This window comes from Dasypus novemcinctus, chromosome 16 (assembly GCF_030445035.2).
Source record: "Dasypus novemcinctus isolate mDasNov1 chromosome 16, mDasNov1.1.hap2, whole genome shotgun sequence".
In the NCBI taxonomy this organism is placed as follows: domain Eukaryota; kingdom Metazoa; phylum Chordata; class Mammalia; order Cingulata; family Dasypodidae; genus Dasypus; species Dasypus novemcinctus.
The window spans coordinates 19120190-19137478 of record NC_080688.1 but is presented as its reverse complement, the minus strand read 5'-3'; the positions used below and the strand labels follow the sequence as shown (position 1 = coordinate 19137478).

At 48.8% G+C, this 17289-nt stretch overlaps 2 protein-coding genes across 11 annotated transcripts in view; one reads left to right on the top strand and one right to left on the bottom strand.

Moving 5' to 3' along the window:
* The window catches only part of GNAL (G protein subunit alpha L), a 233870-nt gene extending 217569 nt beyond the window's left edge, over positions 1-16301 (top strand). For all 6 annotated transcript variants that reach the window (XM_012529613.4, XM_058277287.2, XM_058277286.1 and 3 more), the window contains 5 exons: positions 2276-2334; positions 2711-2831; positions 5366-5496; positions 7625-7692; positions 12343-16301. In XM_012529613.4, coding sequence (XP_012385067.2) covers positions 2276-2334; positions 2711-2831; positions 5366-5496; positions 7625-7692; positions 12343-12489 — 526 coding nt within the window. In that variant the 3' untranslated portion in view covers positions 12490-16301. The remainder of the gene's footprint in view (positions 1-2275; positions 2335-2710; positions 2832-5365; positions 5497-7624; positions 7693-12342) is intronic.
* The window catches only part of MPPE1 (metallophosphoesterase 1), a 27957-nt gene continuing 24343 nt past the window's right edge, over positions 13676-17289 (bottom strand). For all 5 annotated transcript variants that reach the window (XM_058277293.2, XM_058277295.2, XM_058277292.2 and 2 more), the window contains 2 exons: positions 16292-16432; positions 13676-15222 (listed from right to left, as the gene is read on the bottom strand). In XM_058277293.2, the coding sequence (XP_058133276.1) occupies positions 15040-15222; positions 16292-16432 (324 nt within the window). In that variant the 3' untranslated portion in view covers positions 13676-15039. The remainder of the gene's footprint in view (positions 15223-16291; positions 16433-17289) is intronic.

Genomic DNA, 17289 nt, shown 5'->3' with positions numbered 1-17289 from the left:
GGAGGTCCGCGGTTCAAACCCCGGGCCTCCTTGACCCGTGTGGAGCTGGCCATGCGCAGTGCTGATGCGCGCAAGGAGTGCCCTGCCACACAAGGGTGTCCCCTGCGTGGGGGAGCCCCACGCGCAAGGAGTGCGCCCGTGAGGAAAGCCGCCCAGTGTGAAAAGAAAGTGCAGCCTGCCCAGGAATGGCGCCGCCCACACTTCCCGTGCCGCTGACGACAACAGAAGCGGACAAAGAAACAAGACGCAGCAAATAGACACCAAGAACAGACAACCAGGGGAGGGGGGGATTAAATAAAAATAAATAAATCTTTAAAAAAAAAAAAAAAAAAAACCTAGACAGAGAACTCCAGTATATCCCCCACCCAGATACACAGATATATCAACTTTTAACATTTTGCCACATTTGCGGTATTATTCGATCTGCCCATCCATCCGTCCATCTAGGTGTATATCTGTCTGTGCACCCACCCATCCACTACCCATCCATCTACCCATCCGTCTATCCATCCACGTCCATCAGTTTTCTAAATGTTTCTGAGTAGCACAAATGTCCTGCTCCCTGAACACTTGATACTACGTTTCCTGGGAACAAGGATATTCACTGCCCTAAATACAGTTACCAAGTTAAGAACTTTTAACATGGATGTAAAGCTCACCTCCACTGCATCTTGATGTACGGAGAACTCCAGCCTGGCCCTGCTGTCAGGACGCAGGGCCCGGATAAAACCCAGCTAAGCCCCTGTGCACCACGGGAGAGAGGTACACCACAGAATGGGTGTCTGCATGGCGTACGGTGTCACACATCCCAGCCAGGTCCCTGGCCAGGTGGCACTATTAGCAACGCAGTTGACTCGACAGCAGCTTTTAGTTTATTGTTTGTATTTTTATTTTTATCTTATTTTTTGAGGTTCCAGGTCCAGGGATCAAACCTGGGACCGCGTATGTGGGAAGCTGGCACTCAACCACTGAACCACATCGGCTCCCCAGCTTCTAGTTTAAACGTTCTTTGCTAATCACCTCCTAAGCTTTCACTGAGCACCTCCCTTGTGCCTAATACAAAGCATGGGGCTTTGAGTCTGGAAGGATCTTCGACCTGTGTGCCCAGGAGAGGTTCTCAAGTGCACACATAAGTTACGCAAACAAGGCAGAACCCAGAGAGCCAGAGATGCCTTGGAAGTTTCGAGGGACAGAGGGGAGCGTCTCTGCAGCAGGAGAAAGGGCCAAGGGACACGGCGAGGCTGCTGGCTGGAGAAGAGGGGTGTGGGGGTTCAGCCAGCCAGCGTACCTGGGCACGTGCACCAGGGCGGGGGCAGAGGACGGAGAACCTTGGGCTGAGCTGGGCAGTCTGAACTTTACTAGGAAGATGAGACAGACCCACTGTCGGTCGTTGAGCAGAGGACTCTGGTACCCAGGATGGATGTGCAAGGAGCCTCTATCAATTCTAAAGAAACAAGGGTGAAATAGTCACTGGAGGTGAGACACATGGTGTCCAAAGAGCTAGCCCAGGCCTAAGAAGGGTCGTCCCTGGTGGAGACTTAAACCTGCACTCAAGGCCTGAGGTCTGAGCAAGATGTGGCATAAATTAGTAATGGCTGCATTTTTTTAGCTTTTACTGTATGTTTGTTTTTTGGGGGGGAGTCATAGTTTTACAAGGAAATCACAAAAAGTACAGTTCCCGTATACGACCCCCCGTGCACACACCACACTCCATTATTAGCATTTTGTGTTAGCGTGGTACCTTTGTTACAACGGACGAAACAGTATTATATTATTAACTGTAGTCCACAGTTTATCTTAGGGTTCGGTCATCGTGTTGTACCTTTCTAGGGGTTTTTATTTTTATTTTCCTGGTAGTAACATAGATAAAACTTAAAGGTGTCCCATTTTGGCCCCTTTCAAAAGTGTAATTCAGGGACACCGGCTGCATAAACAATGTGCCACCGTCGCCCTACACAGAGACCCGACCCGTTAAGCCTCTGCTCCCCGTTGCCCACACCCGCCCCTGCCCCCAGTAACCTGGACAACAGCCGCTTTGGACCTTCTCCTTGAGCCCGCACCCACCTGTGGCCTCCCGGGTGAGGGGTCTGCAGGGGGAGAGGCCCAGGCACTGGGGGCTCCCGACCCGGCTGGCAGCACAGGCTGGGGGGCGTCACCCACGCACGACGCAGGGCCCAGCGGCCACGGCTGCAGCCTTTGGATGGCAAAGCAGAAAAGCCGAAGGGCACCGGCCCTGCCTGGGTCCCCCACTGAGCCCTCTTCTCTGACTCTCCAGTATGTTCGACGTCGGAGGCCAGAGGGACGAGAGAAGGAAGTGGATCCAGTGCTTCAATGGTAAGTCTCCTGCTCTCTCAGGACAACGACCCGTCTAAGGCTCATCGCCCGGTCTACGTTTCAGTGTTTTTGAATGAGATACGCTCTCGTCTATTTAGTACGTAAGATAAAGCATTTTTTAGAGGATCCTTGTGCTCCTGCTTGAAATAGGAAGCTCATAAACAAGGAATTTATGCATCCCAGTATACATCTATTTTCTGCCTCTCTGTACGTTCCTGGAACAGCCTAATGATATGTGCAGTACCTATTTGCATCCTTCTTTTAATCACTAAATGACCGTTTCCATGGAAATGGTTTGGTGCGTGGTATTTCATAATCCCACAATGACTATCTGTTTTAACCGAACACACCCGTTTTTCTCTTTTCTTCCCCTAAGACGTCACTGCGATCATCTACGTGGCGGCCTGCAGTAGCTACAACATGGTGATTCGGGAAGATAACAACACCAACAGGCTCAGAGAATCCCTGGATCTGTTTGAAAGCATCTGGAACAACAGGTCACAGAGAGAGTGGACTGGGCCTTGGCGCCGGGCCGCAGGCTTTCTCTCATTAAAGATGCCCCTCCACTTACGTTCCTTTGTACTCCTCGGGTGCACTTCTCCTGCCCTGGCTGGCCAGGCTGCTGTGACAATTACCACACCTTAAAACAACAAGCACGGATTGGCTCGTGGTGCGCCGAGGCCACGGGCCCCAAACCCAGGCGTCACCCAGGCCCGTGGTGTGCCAAGGCCACAGGTCCCAAACCCAGGCCAGGTTTATTCCGGGGGTGGCTGGCGTCCTCCGTCTCCTCCAGTGTGGTTTTCTCTGGCTCAGCGTGTGGTTTTCTCTGACTCGCTGAGCCTGAACCTCACTTGCTGTAAGGGCTTGCAGGGAGGTGGCTCCAGGCCCACTCTGATTCAGATGGCCGCACTAAAGAGGGTCCTAGGAGCACCTATTCACAGATGAGCCCACGCCTTACACGATAACCCGTCTGCAAGGGGTCCTGTTGCCCAATGGTTCCCACTGCAGGAATGCAGACTGAGAAGGTGCCTCTGTGTTGGGGTACCTAATTCAGTCTCCCACATTTCCTTACAGATAAAACCAAAACTGTCAAAGGGATCTCTTGCAGTCCATCTCATGTGTAGACATGCTTAAACTAGGGGTGTCTCCTCAGTGAGGCTCGAACAGGGCTTTGTCCCCCACAAAATTAAATTTCTGTTATGAAGCGTTAAATTGTTTCCAGGGGTCACCATTGGTTTTGAAGGGAGATCCAACAGGGGTCCCCCTGGGTCCTCGTGCAGAGCAGATGAATTGGTGTTCACACAGAGGTGGTCGCAAGAGGAAGCAGGTGTACCGCGAGGCGGACGACGGGAGGCGGGCTGCCGCGGGTCTGCCTGCCCCAGTTTTGAGAGTGTAGGGTTCTCGTGGATTCAGACGGGAGGGTAGAGTGGTGACCATCGCAATAGGAAGCACACAGCAGGGTGAGCCCCTGCTGAAATAGCCATAAACAGAGGTGAGACTGGTCTAGCCAGTTTCACTAACTTCAGGTATTAGCTTGTGGCTCTTCTATCATGGAATGGAAAATTAAGGGGGAAAAAGCATCTGTATTCAGTCATCCTACTCATTTAATCCTTAACCTGTGGTTAAAATTTAGGAAGGACCAGTTTATAACATCCACTAACAGTGAGATGATCTCTAAAACCACTTGCAAGTTCAAAATTCTAGCATAATCGCATTTGAAATTGCTCATGTTGCAAAGTGGGAATAGAAGTGATTATTTTAGAAAGGAGTATTTAGTTTAAAAAAAAAAAAAAAAGCATATCCTGTATAGTTAAAAATCCGTTTCTTCTGAAACATTTGGGCAGAAATATCACCAAGGAGGCTAGACATAGATGAGATTGAATAAACGTAAGTTGACATTGCAATTGTTCAGATAATCAGTAAAAGTATTTTTTTGTCTATCAAGAGTTCACCCATTACTTTCAGTTTTTTAGTATTTAGAGAGTCAATGGGAAAGAAAGGGGCAGAAAGGAACAAAGAAATATCACAGAGTCATTATAAATGCTTAAGTATTCCTATGGGGAAGTGATCACAATATTGTTATATAACAAAGCAGACTGAAAAAACACCATGACATTTTTTTAATAAATATATGAGGACAGAAAAAAACCTAGGAATCAAAGCATAAAAATTCTAAAAGTAATTGTTTCTGGGTATTGATTACATTTGATTTTTTTCCTATGTATTTTTTCTATATATTTCACTCTATACTGGGATTTGTTTTTATAAGCATTTTGTATTTCAGGACTAGAATAAACATGGAAGCTATTTCCATCTGGGAGAAAAATGTTTTTAATTTATATTTAGATTCCCATATACTAATCAGCCTGATTCCTTTGAAGTGATAAAATTTCAAAGGCTTTTGCTGATTTGCACAGCTAAACCAGTTTTAAGCAAATTCTCAATTCCTCTCTAATGAAACAGAAACCTGTTCATATTTCACCTTCTCTCTTACTGAACCGGCCTTGCTTGTCATATAAAGTAAAGTAAGTCAGGTCTGATTGATGCCGTGTTCCAGATCTGGAGAACTTTAGTGGAGAAGACCTGTTCAGAGGGGTGGGGAGAGTGGAGGCACTGAGCCAGCCACATGTCGGGTTCTTTATGAGTCAAGATTTTGGTGTTGTTAACTCTTTAACTTCTTCTAGTTTGAGTTCTCAGACCCTTTATCAGTAAATTACATGGTAGAAATCCAAGTGCACACCTTCCAACGATAACCTGTGGCTTTGGTTCCAAAACATTTAAATCCTCAAGAGGAGATGAATCAGAAAGAGCTGAAGAGCTGAATTAACTAAGCCAATATTTGTTTATCAAGTAAGAACATCTTGTTTACAGGTGGAATGAGGGACCAAGGCAGTAGTGTGCCCCATAATTCTGAAGCTATACATTTCCAAAAAAAGGACGGTGTTCTCCTTTTAATTCAGTAACTCTTACGTTAGACGTACTTTCACAGAATAGTGTGTGTGAAATCTGCATGTTTATGTCTCCTTTTTAGGTGGTTACGGACCATCTCTATCATCTTGTTCTTGAACAAACAGGATATGCTGGCAGAAAAAGTCTTGGCAGGAAAATCCAAAATCGAAGACTATTTCCCAGAGTATGCAAATTATACTGTTCCTGAAGATGGTAAGATTTCAAAACAAGTTTCTCCTGGGTTAAGCAATAAAAATAATGCTTTTTTCCCCAGTAGCCCTGTAACTATAGTTATAGTCCTGTAACACACAGTTCTGATGATGACTTCAAGGAATTCCGTTAATTTACATCAATTCTTTCTTCTACTACCCCTAAAGTAACAGAGTATCAAAAATTCCTACCGAGGATTCCACTTACAACTCATCTTCTGACTTGACATTCAAACTGTGCGATTGAAGAAAGGGCAGGTTTTGGAATGTGAATCTAAGCCATTTGCTGGAGTCATTTTTCCCTCTTCCGTTCACTGGGAACCTGCATCTTGCCAAGCCCTTTACGTAGACTTTCTCACTTAACCTCGCAGTAACCCTACGTGGTACTTTGTAACTGTCTCATTTTTCCCTGGGGAAACTGAAACTGAGAGAGGTAAAGTAACTCGTTCGGGGCACAAGGGTCAAGGTGGTGAACACAAGGCAGTTCCTGAAGCTGGTTCCTGTTCCCACGTGCATGCTTTTATCCGTTTTGCTTCCCTGCTCTTCTCAGCATCATCGTTAGCCACAACATGGGGACTTCCAGCAGTGCCAGCCCTCCCGGTTGCCTGAGCCGGTGGGTGCGGTAGCTGCTCGGGCAGGTGCTCTGAGTGCTACAGCGTCCCAGGGAGCACTGGCCAGCCTGCTCTAAACGACACACTTCAGTTATTTATATATAACTTCATATATAAATTTATGTATAACTTCAGTTATACACAGGAGTCCACCAGCACCTCGTAGGAGTGATGTTTTTTTTAAAGGCAAAATAATACCACTTCTTAAATGTTAAATCCCAAACTAGATAGAGCCAAGTAAAAAGGACTTCCCTAGAAAAGGCAGTGAAGATTTGGGAGATTAATTTTTTTTAATTATCCATGAAGGGGGAAAAATATGGCATTTGTAATTAAACTTTCTTGCTCCTTATGTTTAATTTCCTTTTCTTTATAATGGTGGAGGCCACATGCAAGCGTATTTACAGTAAAATCCTGGTTCACATTGGCTCTTTTGAGAAAACCCTACTGCTAATTCCTTTCCTTATTCCTATAAAAAGAAGTTGGGAATTTGTCTTGCGTCCTAGCTCTTCTTTGAGTCTCACCGCCCTCCATACGGAGGAAATCCCCATCCAGCAGGGTCCGTATTTAACATCACAGTAACCCAGGTCAGAGCAAAGCAAGCCGAGAGTGCAGGCTCCTTTCTGAGGTCAGCTCCTTCCTAAGTCCCGTTACAGTTCCTCATAGCCTTGGCGGTCACCCTGACAAGCCGGGCAGCGGGCTTTCCAGGCCTCCGTCCCTGGCCCTGCCGTTGTCCCAGCAAGCCAGGTCTTCAGCTTTTCCCGTTGACCACTGCCCCCACATACCAGCACCCTCTCCATTCGCTGGCCACGCTCCGTGGAGCTCACCCCCAAAACGTCCACCTCTGCAGGCTCCTGCCCTCCCCCTGCCCGATCCATGAGGGTGCCCGTATCCCCAAAGAAGCCGCAACCGAGAAGGAGGACAGTGGTGAGGGCTCTCAGATGAGCAGCCTAGATGGTCGGAACAGATTTCATGAGGTCACGGAAAATGCCAGAATGACTCCGTGAATGTAGTCCTGTGAGGAGAGATGTCCTGGGACGGACCTAGCGTTGGGGCAGGCCAGGGCTGGCTTCCACTCAGGCACTCCAAGGGCCAGAGCCTGTCAAGGCGTGGGGCAGATGGGGCTGGCGCGTGGGAGGCAGTGCTGCTGGGCCCGGGACCCGCCCGGCGGGTGGTGGAGAGCCGCGCTCCCAGGCCAGGGCGGCGCCCCTCGGGACTCTGAAGGTGAAGGCAGCCTTGGGATTTGGTTTGGCCAGCCACTGATGAGATGTTTTCATTGTGTTCCAGTGGAAGTTACCTCAGGGAGAAGAGAAAAAGTTTTATCAGAGCTACCACTATCACAGTTGAAATGCCTGGGAGAAGAGAGAAATGAAAATTACCATTTCATGTTTACCTTGACAGCCACATCTTTTAATGCTCTCGATACACGGCAGGCCAACGATGTTAACGCCTTTTATGTTTTTCCACTGAGTTGTATCTGGGTTTCACGTTGCTTAAATGAAATTTCGTGTTTAATTTCCATAGCAACCCCAGATGCAGGAGAAGACCCCAAAGTAACCAGAGCCAAGTTCTTTATCCGGGATCTGTTTCTGGTAAGTCATTTGGTTAACCTTTGTTTTCCTCCCACCTACCTCCGAGTGGTATTGCTCTTTTGCAAGTTGTGGCAAATGCGTTACTTCTGCGGGAGCTCATTTTCATCTTCTCCCAAATTCCGCGAGAGGAGAGAAGGGATTACCTCCATTTCCCCGCTGAGCAGACGGGGGGGGGGGGGGGGGGGGGGGGGGATCAGGGGCCAGCTCTCCCGCCCCAGGGCGCACAGCCGGGCAGAGGGAGCCGGCCACCCCAGAGCGCTGTCCTCTGGGTCCCATGGACCTCTGCATACGACACTTAGGTTAGACTTCGCTCACTTGGGTTTTCCCAAAAAAGGAAAAAGGCAGAGTCTGAAACGCCAGCAGCCATTCTCTGCTGCCACTCCTCCTCCACGCAGGTACCCGAGAGGTTCACAACAAAGTGAACCTGTTCAAAATCAGGCCTTGCCTGTTTTCCCCAGCTTTTTATTTTGAAATCATTTCAAACTTACATAAAAAGTGAAAGAACAGTACAAACCACTCCCCACATACTCTTCACTCTAATTGAACCATTGTTAAGTTTGGCTTATTTTTTTTAACTGTCACCTATCCACCTGTCCATCTACCTGTCCATCGATCGATCTACCTACCTACCTGTCTATGGTCCTTTTTTCTTCCTTTTTGAATAATCTGCAGTGTGTAACTAGGATGAGTTTTTATTAGCTTGAGACTAGTAAATGCCCAAGCACACCCAAGAGAATTTCCCCAGTAATACCAAAAACTGCATTTGCAATTAAACATTTGCCGTCTGTCTGACTGTTTACTTCTGGAAAAATGGGAGATCTTAGTGCAGGCCTAGGTGAATGCACCTAACATATTATCACCCTGGCCTCCAGCCTGAGCGGCTTGTGATCTGGTGATGGGTGCCTCCAGGCAGCTCCTTGGGAGCTGCTTCCTCTGCCCCCAGTGCAGCTTGCCTCCTGAATCCCAGGTTGAGTTAGAAAGTAGCAGAGATAAGAAATCCAGTCCCTTTCAGATATGCCCCAGAGTGCACTGGGAGGAACAGGAGTTCCTCAGGAAGTACTGGGAAGGGTCCTGTGGTTGAATGACTTTGGGAAATGCTGTGTTAAGCTACCTGGGACAGGTTTCCCTATTGCAGGACTTCTCAGGACCTGTGCTCCTGTGTGTTGTGAATCTCTTCAATAATGGAATTTAGCTTGTATCAAAAAATAAAGGGATTTTTTTTTGAGGAGCAGGAGCATCTTGCAGCCTAGTGCTCCATAAAGCGCGGCTCTAGTGAGAACTGGGAAGTCAAGTGAGCCTGCACATGCCGGACATTTAGATCAATGATTAGAAGCTTGTCATGCTACCACCTGCAGGCTTGAGAGAAAAGCCTTTCATTCCATGCAGTGTACAAACCTCATTGTTCTGCATTTCACAAATCTGAGAAATAAAGGCCCAGGAGACATCACCTCACGATTCAAATGGTAGAATTCGCCTGGCCGGTGGCAGGGGTGTGAGAAGGTTTGAGTTGGAGCCCAGAAGTGCAGCGTGGATGGCAGGCAGGGCTTGCTGCCGAATTATTTAGCAGTTTCATCTGGACAGGCGCAAATCTCCAGTGAGAACACAGTGGGGATGGAGTCCCCGTCCTTGAGGGGAGAAGGGAGAGGGTATGGCGAGAAGAACTCCACTTTGGGAACGGGCCACTTGTTTCTCTGGCTGTGATAGTTTTCCTTCAATGTGTGTGTAATTAGTCAAAGGGATGCTGATGCAAAGTACCAGAAATGTCTTGGCTTCTCTACAGGGTCTTTATTTGGGGTTAGAACTTACAAAGTCCTAAAGAGTCCAACTCAAGGTTACTTCCTTACCAAGCTCTGCTGCCACGTGTTGAAGCAAGATGGCAGGCGAGGTCGCGAGGGGTCAGCCTTCCTCTTCCTCTTAAGGCTCCGTGGGCCCAGCTTCTCCCTGGCCGGCATGGGCCTCACTGCTCTGTTCTCCTCAACTGCAGATTACCAGGCGCGGGGCTCCTCTGCCTCCCGGGCCCCCAGGTCCAGGTCTCTCCTCTGCCGTGCCTGTGGAGCTCTCCCTCTTCCCGTGTGTCTTCTTCTGTGTATCTCCTTCTCTGTGTGTCTCCTTGAGAGAGTGTCCAGAGGCACAAGCAGTCTCCTGAGACAGGCAGACGTAGAACCTGACGAGCCAGGACAGAGCGCCGGGTGTCCCCCTCCCCTGCCAAGTTGTCGGCCCCGTCAGCACCTGCGTGTTCCCCCCCTGTACCTCCCAGGTGTCCCACCCCCCCAGTACTTAACTAGGTGTCCCCCCACCCAGTGCCCTACCTGGTTTTTTGCCAGGCTTCCCTCAGCATCCTGCCAAGTCTTCCCCCAGCCTCCCCCAAGCCTCCTACCCAGCAGCTCGCCAGGCAGTAGCCCCCAGCATCCAGCCACTACCAGGTCTTCCCTCAGCATCCTGCCAGGTCATTGGCCCACACAGCCCCTACGTGGCCCCCCCAGCATCCTGCCAGGTCGTCAGCCCCCAGTCCTGCCGGGCAGTCCCCTCCTCCAGTGTCAGGGTGGGCATCCTGCCTGCACTGTGAGCCACTCGTGTGCCTCAGCCTGGAAACCTCCACCAGCCAGAGCCCAGCCCCTGGGCAGACCCTCCAAGGCGAGCACCTCCACCCTCCCCTCCTCCCGGGTGGCTCCCTCTTCTGTGTGCTCATTGTTTCTGCTCATTATTTCTGCTCACTGTCTGCTCGCTGTCTCTGCTTATTGTTTTTGCTCGTTGCCTGGTTTTTCTCTAGGAGGCACCAGGAACCGAACCAGGACCTCACCTGTGTCAAGTCCTCCCGTGTGGGAGGCAGGTGCTCACCTGCTTGAGCACATCCACCCCCACTTTCACCCTTTTAAAGTCGAGGATGGTGATAGTGTGGTCAGCCACCCGTGTTCTGAAACGCTCTCATCTATTACATCTTCCTGTCTTCCTGGCACATTCCAAGTCTCCCTGAGGTCCTTCACTTTGGCCACCGATCGAGCATTTCCTCCTGAGAAGGGGATCGTGGGCACTGGCCTGCAGCCAAGTGACCTGGGAAGCAGAGTACCCAGCCTGCCCAGCCTCCCTGCACACCTTTATTTCTGTCACGTTTAATGCAAATCAATGGAAAAAAGATGTTCAGATATGTAAACTGAAGTTTGCCAATTGCAACCACCTTTGCAATGACCATTCCCTAAGTTTTCATTGCTATATTCTCATTCATTCACTCTCTGTGGGCTCCCCAGGTATGCGCAAAGCACTTCACCTGGTGCTCCAGGGTGAAAAGGAAATAACCTGCACAGGTCAGAGTCCATGAGGCTACAAAAAAGAGACAAAGAAACAATGTGCTCGAGTCCAAAAATAAGTCCACCCCGCTGTGCTGGAGTTGTGTAACCTAAGGGACAGCCTCACAGCACATTTCCAGAAGGTGTTTCACAGGGTGATTTGCCGAAGCAGAAGGGGCGGGAGCGGTGGGGAGCAGGCAGGGTTCAGGGGCCTGTGGTGTCCTGGGAGGGCCCTCCTCTGGGCCCTGTTGATGCCCGCCCCTCTTGAGCGTCACGGCGCACAGGGGCTTCTCACCTGGAGGTGTCCTGCAGAATTAGGAGTGACGACATAGCCCAGGGTTGCCCACAGTTATTAACAGCAGAGCCCTTCTCTCCCGTAAGGCCCGTGACCCTTCCACTGTTCAACCAGGAGACCCCACCAGGAAGGGCTGGTGCTCCCCTCCCCGGGGGAGGCTGCACGTGACTGGTGGGCCAGGGTGGTACCGCCTGTAAGATGAAAATTCAGTGCCTTGGTCCTAATCTAGCTAGCAATCGCGGCCGCCGCCTTGGGCAGGGGAGATACAGAACTTTACTGTCATCACAGAAAGTTCTCAACATTCATTTCTGGAAAGTTATACCTCGAATTCAGCTCTCAGTAGCTGTTTGTAAAACCTATCTCCTGTCTCCTTAACTGAACTCTTAAGTTTCCTGTGGGCAGGAGACAAGCTCAAGGGTCTCAGGGTCACCAGCACAGCAGCTGGTATTTCAAGCATTCCTACAGCCGAGGATGCTGTCTCAAATAAGCAAGAAAGACAGCAAGAAAGGGAAAACCCAGTCTTTTTTTTTTTTCAAAGATTTATTTATTTCTCTCCCCTCACCCCCCACCCCAGTTGTCTGTTCTCTGTGTCTGTTTGCTGCATCTTCTTCTTTGTCCACTTCTGTTATTGTCAGCGGCTCAGGAATCTGTGTTTCTTTTGGTTGCATCATGTTGTTGCGTCAGCTCTCCTTGTGTGCGGCACCATTCCTGGGCAGGCTGCACTTTCTTTCGCGCTGGGCGGCTCTCCTTACGGGGCGCACTCCTTGCGTGTGGGGCTCCCCTACACAGGGACACCCCTGCGTGGCACGGCACTCCTTGCGCGCATCAGCACTGCGCATGGGCCAACTCCACACGGGTCAAGGAGGGCCCAGGGTTTGAACCGCGGACCTCCCATGTGGTAGACAGACGCCCTAACCACTGGGCCAAGTTCGCTTCCCAAAACCCAGAGTCTTTGATCCAAGTGTCGCCTAACTTCTCCAAAGATTAGTGGGGTGGGGGCGGCATTCCCAAGCCTGCCGAGAGTTCAGCCCAGAGCCCCCACAACACAGAGCCTTTTTTTCTCCCCCGCAGAGGATCAGCACGGCAACTGGAGACGGCAAACACTACTGCTACCCGCACTTTACGTGTGCCGTGGACACGGAGAACATCCGCAGAGTCTTCAACGACTGCCGCGACATCATCCAGAGGATGCACCTCAAACAGTACGAACTCTTGTAGGCGCCCTCAGTTCTCTCTCCGCCTGCCCCTCCTCTCTCTTTGCCTCCCCACGGGCAGAAGACTTATTCTAGGACTGCTTGTCTGTCAGCCCCGAGCCATGGTAGAAAGTACTCAAGTGTCCACTTTCCTCGTGCAGCCACCTGTCCTGCCAGTCACGCCACCTGTGCGGCCACCCAGCTGCGGACACCTCGGTTCCCCGCAGGGGTGCTGTCACGGGTTTCATGCCCATCAGACCCAACCTTCTATGCCCGCCCCACCCCACCCCAACCTGTGGCTCTACACACCTTCACCTCTCACCTGGGTGACCCCGCGGTGAAATCGCGCAGGGTGGGGGCTCCTCTGAGCCATTCGTCTAGGCATTCACAAGCTCGAGATGTGGGCAGGGTCCCACCCTTGATCGAGTCATCAAGCACGCTGCTGAGCACGTTGCAGCGCAGTCAGGGTGCTGAGTCACAGCATTTTGGGAGGCCAGACGGGCAGGTGGTTGTCCCTTCTCATTTGCACGGGCACAGGTCTTAGAGGGACCCCAGGAGGCAGAGACGAGAAACACGGTCCGGGCACATTGGCCATCCCTGTCGGCCTCGGGCGTGTGAATTGGAGCAACTTTGAGACATGTGGGCAGAGAACCCACCACACTCACGACTGCAAACTGTGTCCCATCTAAAAATGATCCTCCAAACTTTTGCTCTACCTTGGACAGTAGTCGTCTTCCATATATTCCCTTTTGGTTGTTTCATTGCTGGTTTACTACACTGTACAGACCATAACATGTAATATTATTTTGTATAACTTCTAAAGACTCCCTGTAGATCTTTGTGCCTTCATTACGGCTATCCCTGTAAAAGAAATGTGTTTTTATCATGGCTTCATGTCGCCTTTACCTACAACCTGCTCTGAAAAAGGGAATGAATGGTATCTGTAGAAGTTAGGGTATTTCATCAGGTTGGTACATTATTTTGATATTAAAAAAAAAAAATAGGATTCTAGTGAAATCACTCTAGTGTACAAATTGCAATCTTAACATTTTTTCAGGGAACTGAGGATTTTGCTCTCTCCAGACAATATGTTTCTTAATTAGTTTGCTACTTAAAGACTCTTACAAATTCCCTGAGCTCTTAGTCATAGCTTTTGAACCATTTCCTCAACCACAGGAACAAGTGAACAGAGAGCAAGAACAAAAACAACATTTGTGAATTCAAGAATGGCATCTTTATTTGTCCTTTGAAGAAGGAACATTAGAAAGCCTTTATTTGAAATACAAAATCAGAATATATGGCAGTTTCCCACACTGGAAAAATTTATGCATTCTCAAAAGTTATGGTACATGATATGTCTAGAAAGCAAGAAATGCTCTAGCAATGAGGCTTCATATTCTACCCATAGGGTAGTTTTCTTAGGTCTAAGATAATATGTAAAGATGTCCAAAATTATATTTTCAAAAATACAATTCCAGAGAAGTAACAGCCTTGAAGTGGCAGCCTTCACTACTTCATTAATTTCCTTTCAGTCTTTGTTTAATGTTTTAAAGTTTACTTGATAAATCATCATTTCGTAATTTTTATAAACTCATCTAAATTTAAATGTTCCTTTTCTATGAAAGAAAAGATGGCTTTATAATCAAGGCAGCAAAAATATTTTATCTCATTCTTACTGCTTTCCTCTCCCCCCATCCTTAAGTGTTTCATAAAACTTATATAAGGACATATAAAAGAGAAATTACTCTCAGTTCCTATTTACACTTTCAAAGAAAAACTCAAAAGATAAGGTCACCCTACAAAAAAAATGAAGTTGTATATTGTTGGATGCATTATTACTCCACACTTTCCTCCTAACTAAACTTCCTATTTAAAAGTTTGACTACAGAAAACACCAGACACTTAGGGATAAAAAAACAAAGAATCTGTTTTATCTGTCTTCTAATTATCAAGTCATTTATTTTTAAGCACCAAAGTCCCATTTGCCTTACTCCATTTTTCAAGTTTCTTTTGATCGCTGACAGGCATTAAATAAAAATGTAATAACAGTTTGGTCGTTAATCGATCCAGTTCCATTAGTTCAGTGCAGAAGTCTATGAAAAACAATATGTTCCTGCTCATAGCATCTGTGCAGTGTACACTAAATAGGAATGTGCAAGCCACCTCCCGGGCGGGCAGAGGCAGACCCTACATGTGTGTGCACACACGAAGCACGTTGTGTCTGGGGCTGCCCACGTCCTCCTGGGTATGTGAAGGCTGTGTGTAGTGCATGCAAGCAGTGACACTCAATATAGCATTTACATATTGTACAGATACAACCTTCGATCATACATACATTTGATAAAAATGGTACGATGAGATGTTGTAGAACATGTGTTCCATTTTCATAGCATGAGAACAGGTCGCTCTACTAGTTACCCTGCAGTAAGTTACACGGAGGCTTTAGAACGTCTGGGACGTATACACATGGCCGACATGTGGTCTCGGCATCTGCTTGAGTCTCACACGAGCACCGCTGAAGGTTCGGTTTCTTTGGCCTGGCTGTGTATTGCTACACGCAGAAGTCACCTGCTTTTCACATGGCCTTAGGCTTTCGGAGGAGATTCCAGCCAAAATGAAAAAGTGGTGCTAAAAGCCCCAAGTGAGCTACCAGGAGCACCACAAGGAACACAGCTGCTCCGCAGTACGCGATCAGAACCACATTCTCAGAGGGAAGGTAGCACTTGGAGAGGGAGTAGTCCGTAGCTGTTATGCTGCCCTGGAAAAGAAGAGAGGAGGTTCTGGAGATGGAGTGTAGCCTTAACACATGGCTCTGACTTAGAGAAAGCAGGGTGACGGCCGCCTTCTGGGTGCCTGCCTCTCCTCCCCTGAGGCTAAGAGGCAAGCCTTCAACCGACACGCAGCACCACCACACATCACAAGCACCAGCAAGCGAAGTGAAACCAAGGGCAGCACGTCTGCGGGGACAAAGTCTGGGGAGCTGACTTCCCTACGGAAACTACCCCCTGCCCGTTGGCTTCCTATAGAGTATAGGGGGTAGGGAAGTGGGGAGGACAGACTCAGGGAGTCCTCATGGAGATTTAGGGCAGAGGGCCATTAATGTCTAAGAAGGACAAGCACGTTTTTTCATGCCACTTGTTCTGAACATAAGCAACCTGTAACCTAGAAATACATGTTCCAGGGTCACCCCAACGGATTTTTCTTTGCAGACATCTTTGCTATGTGGAATAGCAGTGAAAAATGTTATCATTTACTTTGAATTTGAAAACACAATTGTTTCCCCATCTTTCTATAACATAAAAGTACCTGGCAGAAAAGCTGTGTGTGTGTGTGTGTGTGTGTGTGTGTGTATATATATATATGCATTGGAAATGGATGCCAGAACTCATGGTTCAAAGAAAGAAGCTAAAGCATCCAGGCGGTTATTCATTGAAACATCTTGAAGCAACTTGCAAAAGCTGCAGCCTTTTCTGCAAGGGTAAATGGGCATGTTTCAAAACCAGGACAAAAAACGGACCGATGCTAACTAATGCATATGTGATCCTGCTTCCTAGAGAATTACACACACACAGAGCCTAATCCCAGCGCACACTGTACCCTCCTGGAAAGACAAAGTACCACTATGTATGGTCAGCGCCCCAGGAATAACGTCCTGTCTTCGTTCCCAGTGGTGTTCAGAGAGGACAGTCCATCTAAGTGCGTGCGGGAGGGGGTCTCTTTACAGCTTTTGTATATTTTTTACTGGTTGCAGCAATGAAGTAGTTGGTTACTGGTGTTGATTTAAATATTTATGAGAGCTTTCGGACAAAAATAAACTTCCACCTTACCATGATGAAACTCGGGTCGTTTCTGTTCCTCCAGCTGAAGGACGGGACGCTGACCTCCGGGGTGGTCCCCGCGTATAGCACCTCGCAGCCGCTGTGCGTGTGTCCGCTCAGCACCAGGCGGGGCCGGAACCACCGCAGCAGCTGCGGGGCGGGACAGAGGCGCTAGGCGGGGTGCAGGCGCCGGGGAGGGGGCAGGGGCGCTCAGCCTGGGCTGGGCGCATGCGCGGCGGAGGGGACAGGGGCGCTCAGGCTGGGCACGTACGCGGGGGAGGGGGCAGGGGCGTTCAGGCTGGGCGCATGCGCGGGGGAGGGGGCAGAAGCGCTAGGCTGACGCGTGCGCGGGGGAGGGGGCAGGGGGCGCTCAGCCTGGGCTGGGCGCATGCGCGGGGAAGGGGGCAGGGGCGCTCAGGCTGGGCCGGGCCCCCGCGCGGGGGTGGCTGGACGCTTCACCTGCCTGAGCCTTGACCCCTGGCTCACTTCACTCCTAAAATCCTAAACCTTTATTTTTAGAGGACTGCTTTATTTGTTTTTCCTTAAAATCCTTTGGTTTATACTCTATAGCAGGTTAAGTTCAGCCTCTTAGAATCTATTCTTCTCGTCCCAGACTATATACTTATATAGACATTTATGTATAAAGAGAGGACCTTTTAGCTAAGTCCCTAAAAATTTAACTCTAGCCCCATTCACGTTTCTAAATATATTTAGAGTGGTGGAAACAACTTTGAATAAAGACTAGGTGAGATTATGATCCACTTGACATTAGGAAAGAGAAGTGGACTCACTGGGGGAAATAAAAAGGAAGATGAAATGACAATCTGAGATACTGACAAAAAGCTATGCCTTCCATCCTCCAGCTGGTAACTACAAAAGCTACATGTCTTTCTATTTAAATTATTACATTCTTTGTAAAACTAAACAAACTGTAGGCTATCCTTGCTACTCTGCCCATCTCAAGTCATGTGGGGAAGGGAAGGGAGGGAGAGGGACAACACACTGTA